At 39.1% G+C, this 6,000-nt stretch overlaps 1 protein-coding gene across 2 annotated transcripts; it reads right to left on the bottom strand.

Moving 5' to 3' along the window:
- Window positions 1–2,397: 2,397 nt before the first annotated feature.
- LOC137253341 (protein transport protein Sec24C-like) lies at window positions 2,398–3,937 on the bottom strand. 2 transcript variants are annotated; one of them, XM_067790087.1, is made up of 4 exons: window positions 3,427–3,937; window positions 3,137–3,210; window positions 2,769–3,076; window positions 2,398–2,690 (listed from the first exon to the last, which is right to left on the bottom strand). In XM_067790087.1, the coding sequence occupies exons 1-3, from the start codon at window positions 3,775–3,777 to the stop codon at window positions 2,806–2,808; spliced, it is 696 nt and encodes a 231-aa protein (XP_067646188.1). In that variant the 5' UTR covers window positions 3,778–3,937; the 3' UTR covers window positions 2,398–2,690; window positions 2,769–2,805. The 2 variants fall into 2 exon arrangements, with proteins under 2 accessions (XP_067646188.1, XP_067646185.1); XM_067790084.1 differs by having other exon boundaries at window positions 2,398–2,715; window positions 3,427–3,935.
- Between the last annotated feature and the right edge of the window lie 2,063 nt (window positions 3,938–6,000).

Consider the following 6,000-nt stretch of genomic DNA (forward strand, 5'->3'; position numbering starts at 1 on the left):
CACTATTGCTTCTACGCCTATGCTATTGTTTCCTATATCGATGAGCTTTGTAATAAAATAAACAGCTATCTCCCCAATCTCTCCCTCACTAGGGTAGGCACCTTGTCGTTGGTGTGAGGGCTTAGCCGATCTCCATAGCGCCCGACTATGAGGCGGAGCTGTTTAGGACTGGCATCTACGCCGTTTCGCCTCACAGGAGGGCGGCGGGATGTCGGTGACCAAGAACTGTAAGTCGAAGGCAGTTCAAAAGGTTTGCTGCTAGAAACCCTCGGTTCTGCAACCGGTACGAGGAAGAAGCGTCGAATGGTAGAATGAAGAGGCAACGTTCGGCGGAAGGCGACAAGCCTGCTTTAAGAGGCAGAAATGACCCAGTCCCAGAGCCGAGAGGCAGGGCAGTCGCATAGACAAGACAAGTAGGCCCAAAGCTGTAAGACAGATGGGCCCCAATAGCCTCGAAGGCTGCGAGTCAGAGGGAAGTTCCAACTACGGAAGTAGGAGATAAGCCAAAGGGAGATAACGCTAAGACTCCGACTTTCTCGGAGGTGCTAAAGGGAGTTAAAGCTAAGACTCCGGCTTTCTCGGAGGTGCCAAAGGGAATTAACACTAAGACGCCGGCTTTTCCCGAGAAGATGAGTGATGTGGCAAAGCAGTCACTGACTGTGGCGCTGGTTGATCGTAGCAGTCCTTTCGAACAGATGACTAGTGAAAGGTGGAGATCTGTAGAAAGAGAACTTATTAGCTTAATGCTTAAGATGATCGGTCACGTGTATCCCAAAGATTATAGACCCAATAGCTTAACATCATTTCTACTCAAAACCTTTGCTGATAGATGTGTACATAAAGTCCAACGTGGATGAAAAGCTGCTCTCCACAACACAACAGGCGTACACCAAAGGCAAGTCAGTAGACACCGCATTGCATAGGGTGGTAATAAGCATAGAAAAAGCCCTGGAATATAAGGAATATGCTCTAGAAGTCTTCTTAAGCATTGCCGGGGCTTTCAACAGTGTTTCTAAATGGGCGATTATGGGTGGTCTTAATTACGTTGAAGTAAATCCAGCCATACCCAGATGGATCGACTGCATGTTAAACTGCAGTAAGATTACATCGCAATGGGGATTGTACGCGGCCACGAAATTAGAGGACAGGAGCACTCAGGGAAGGGTGCTATCACCACTGCTGTGGACTCTGGTCATTAACCAACTGCTCACGGGATTCTACGAGGGACCAGCAAAACTTACGGTTTACGCAGATGACGTTGCATATGGTCTTGTTTACAAATAGGTACAAAGTCCCTAAGTTAGGAGGGGCGACCCTAAGGGAGAAACCGTGCACAAAATATCTAGGAATCATCCTAGACAGTAAGCTGTCATGGAAGCTCAACGTGGAGGAGAGGGTGAGGAAGGTTTCAACGGCACTTTATGCATGTAAAAGAATGCAAAAGAACCGGCATATACAATCAGAAGGCACTCAAAGACGATGCCTCAAAAATAACAACCAAAAGCAATAATTATCATTTCACTGACACAAATTTAATAGTTTTTTCTTCGAGAGTTGGAACAATCTTTTCATTATATTACTTAACAATTTAAAGGCTTCATTCTGTATTGCGAACGATAGCTCAGACAAACGATTCGCCTCCAAACGATTTCGTCTAGCAATGGTATTCTCTATCATTTTTGTTCGGTCTTTACGTTTCTAACTAACAGGAAGGCAAAAGTAATTGTCAAGTGATAAGTTGCCATTGTTTAACATAGTGCAAATACACTAGCAATTCGTCTCTGATCCGCAACGAAAGTTCGTTTCGTAATAGAGAATGAGGCCCTAAGATTAGACATTTTTTCAATTTGTATTTTGACTTACCAGCAACAACAGAATGATGTTTAATTGTACACCGCACAATCAATATAGCATCATGTAACGAAGCTCAGTTTCTTCCAAAAATTATTCGGCACCGCCACGTAAAATCAATGTATATGTTCTAGCATTAACGCAAACATTAAATAATTATAAACTATGAAAATAAAATCAATGTCAAACCCAAAATCAAACCTTGGAAAATGTTGAAGCGTTCACCACCAACCTGACGTTCTTCAAAGTAATCACAGTGACCCAAAACCCTTGAATTAATATCATTAGCTGTAGTTATAACAGCACCACCACACGCTTTCATTGTACGTTCCAAATCTTTTTCTGGTACACGAACAGCACAGAACACATCACAACCTGAAAAATACTGTGTACCAACATCACCAATTGGTAGTTTAGATAACACAACAATGGCGCCTTACTTAGCTAGTTTATTGTACAGAATACGCCATTCAGCATTCTTGAACATTATCAATACGTACTTCAGATTTATCACGCTCAGCCTTGAATTCCGATTCTATATTTAATAATGCGATTTAAATTTTTTGTATGACATTGGGTCCAACTAAGAAAAGTACAGCGTCCACAACTATTTTAGAAAAGAAATCTTTTTGTTGATGAATAAGTTTGGAGGACATTGCTGTGGCAGCGCATTTTTCCAATAAAGCACGTTGTTGTTCCTTTGATTGGCGCTTCGACATTTACAGCCATGTCATATTTTGGTCATGCATAATTGTAATGCTTTACGTATAGCTTTAATGCATGCACGCCTTCCTCCACATATGGCTTAACTTGTTTTAAGATTTCACCTGCTTCAAGTACTATTGAAGTGGTGCCATCGCCGACCTGATAAGAGAAACATTTTTATTCTACACATTCTAATATAACAAAAAACTTACCTCAGCATCTTGAGATTTGGCGATGTCGACTAGAGTTTTAGGGCTGGATATCCAATAGTTTCATAATGTTTGCACCATCATTTGAAATTGTGGCCTTACCACTGCAATCAACAATATGCTTGTCCATACTGCGTGGACCCAATGTAGTGCGTACAGCGTCCACAATTGATTGCGAGGTATTGATGTTGGACATGAGTGGCTCATATTCACCCTCAACCGTTCGTGCCATTGGTGAGATGGTAAGTGTAAAGGGCAAAGCTGTTGTTTTTAATAAATCAGCTGTTGCAAGTATGCAATACAAAGAGGACCTGCAAACGAGAAAGATCAATGTAATTGCCAAACAAAACATTAATTTCGAATATCAATACCTAACGTAACGTGGCGAGGAGTTACCCTGATCTTCTACCACATATTTTGTGGTCACCAGTGGTGGTAATAAACCCTGTTGATAAGTAATAAAAGCACAACCAGCGCCATTTTGATTTTCAAAGATAACCTTATCGGATTTGGCATCTGATCGGGATCTAAATGGCGTTGGGCTTCATAATACTGTTGCGGCTGTTGATATATACCAGTACCAGGTGCAGGTGCTGCTAAAGAAAATAATAGAAAAACAATCATCAGCAATATTTGAAATATATTAGTTGTATTAGCATACCTTATAACCAGGACGTCTGGGTATTGGGGGTTGACCCGGCATGGGTGACTGCCTGGGCATTGGCGCCTGTCCAGGTTGTGTTGGTGGCATGATTTGACCCATGTAACCACCTGGTGCAGCTGGTTGTTGTAGAGGATGACCTGGCTGCTGAGGTTGTGGAGGATAACCAGGTGGACCAGGTTGTGGTGGATAGCCCGGCTGTTGCGGCATTATGCAGCATAAAATAAATGTGCAATGAAATGTAATAACAAAAGATTTATTTTCTTTTGTTTTGTTTTGCGCTTTTTGAGTGAAGTTGGCTGCGATAGTTCTATATGTCAAAAAATTTCCTTGGTGTATTTTAAACTTCATTCACAATAGAGCAATATTTTCTATTTTCAACACTACCTCTCAACTCGGTTATTGATTAGCCGACTTCGCGAGGACTGGATAAAATAACCGAGTTAGTGTTGTTGCTTTGAATGTAATTCGATGAATAAGCGAGTGTTCTTTTCGTGCTCGCTTAGAATAGAAGGCGCCTAGTATTACTATATGTGTGCTAAATAAAAATTAGCGGAATCAGTTGACGAATACGCCCACTTTTAAAAAATTTTTTTTTTAAGTCAAATTTTAACAAAAAATTTAATATATTTACAGTATAAAAGTAAATTATGTCAACATTCGACTCCAGTAATGATATGGTGCAACAAAATACAAAGATAAAAGGAAATTTCAAAAGGGGCGTAACTCCGCCCTTTTTCATTTAATTCGTCTAGAATACTTTTAATGCCATAAGTCGAATAATAAATTACCAATGCTTGTGAAATTTGGTAGGGACATAGATTCTATGACGGTAACTGTTTTCTGTAAAAAAGGGCGAAATCGGTTGAAGCCACGCCCAGTTTTTATACATAGTCGACAGTCTGTCCTTCCGCATGGCCGTTAACACAATAACTTGAGCAAAAATTGACATATCTTTAATGAACTTAGTTCACGTACTTACTTGAACTCACTTTATCTTGGTATAAAAAATGAACGAAATCCGACTATGACCACGCCCAATTTTTCGATATCGAAAATTACGAAAAATGAAAAAAATGCCGTAATTCTGTACCAAATATGAAAAAAGAGATGAAACATGGTAATTAGATTGGTTTATTGACGCAAAATATAACTTTAGAAAAAACTTTGTAAAATGGGTGTGACACTTACCATATTAAGTAGAAGAAAATGAAAAAGTTCTGCTGGGCGAAATCAAAAGACCTTGGAATCTTGGTAGGAATACTGTTCGTGGTATAACATATATAAATAAATTAGCCGTACCCGACAGAAGATGTTCTGGGTCACCCTGGTCCACATTTTGGTCGATATCTCGAAAACGCCTTCACATATACAACTAAGGGCTACTGCATTGTAAAACCCTCATTAGTACTTTTAATTTGATACCCATATAAACAACTACAAACACATTCTAGAGTCACCCCTGGTCCACCCTTATTGCGATATCTCGAAAAGGCGTCCACCTATAGAACTAAGGCCCACTACGTTTTTAATAATCATTAACACCTTTCATTTGATACACATGTCATACAAACACATTCCAGGGTTACCCTTTTCTAAATGGTGATTTTCCCTTATTTTGTCTCCAAAGCTCTCAGCTGAGTATGTAATGTTCGGTTATACCCGAACTAAGCCTTCCTTACTTGTTTGTTTTATTTTCGAATAGGTGGCAACCCTAAATGACAGCCCTACTCAAAACTGTCCCTATTGTAATGCGGAGTGATATACCTTTCGTTTAATACCCATATCGGCATATCTTATGCAATTTTTTTTTTAATTTCGAATAGGTGGCAACCCCAAATGGAAACCCTACTCAAAAATTTCCCTATTTTAATGCGGAGTGAAATGTAATGATAAAATTCCCCAACTTAATACGTGGCGACACATGTGGCAACGCCATTGCTGACAATGCAACATGTTTTATTGTGAATGTAAGAAAGAGTAAGAAACATGTTCAATCATATTGTAATAAGTAGTCAGATATTGTAATATAATGTGTAAGACAGTATGCAAATTAGTTATTTTAAATAAAATAATAATAAAATATTGCACCGCCATCATTATAGATATGGAAAAGGAAAGAAAAAGCGACACGAACGTTGGCAAAAACTAAAACTAAAATAATCGAGTTGTACAAACTAAAGTTAATTAATAAAAATAAGTGTAAAGTAATTAAAAGACATTTAGTATACAACAACTGAATTAAATAAAAGAAGTAAAAATAAAAACTACAAACCCTGTTTTGTGTGGAGTGCAGCAGGGTGTGCGCGTAATCACAACTTTTTCCGAGGTTCTAAAATGGAACCTCACAGAAATACCGTTCGTTTGATACCCATATCGGCATATCTCATGCAATTTTTTTTAATTTCGAATAGGTGGCAACCCTAAATAGAAAACCTAACCAAAAATGTCCCTATTTTAATTCGGAGTGAAATACCTTTCGTTTGGTACCCATATCGGCATATCTCATCCAATTTTTTTTTCATTCGAATAGGTGGCAACCCCAAATGGCAACCCTACTCCAAAATTTCCTAG

The sequence above is a fragment of the Eurosta solidaginis genome, chromosome 5 (assembly GCF_040869045.1).
Source record: "Eurosta solidaginis isolate ZX-2024a chromosome 5, ASM4086904v1, whole genome shotgun sequence".
Classification (NCBI taxonomy): Eukaryota; Metazoa; Arthropoda; class Insecta; order Diptera; family Tephritidae; genus Eurosta; species Eurosta solidaginis.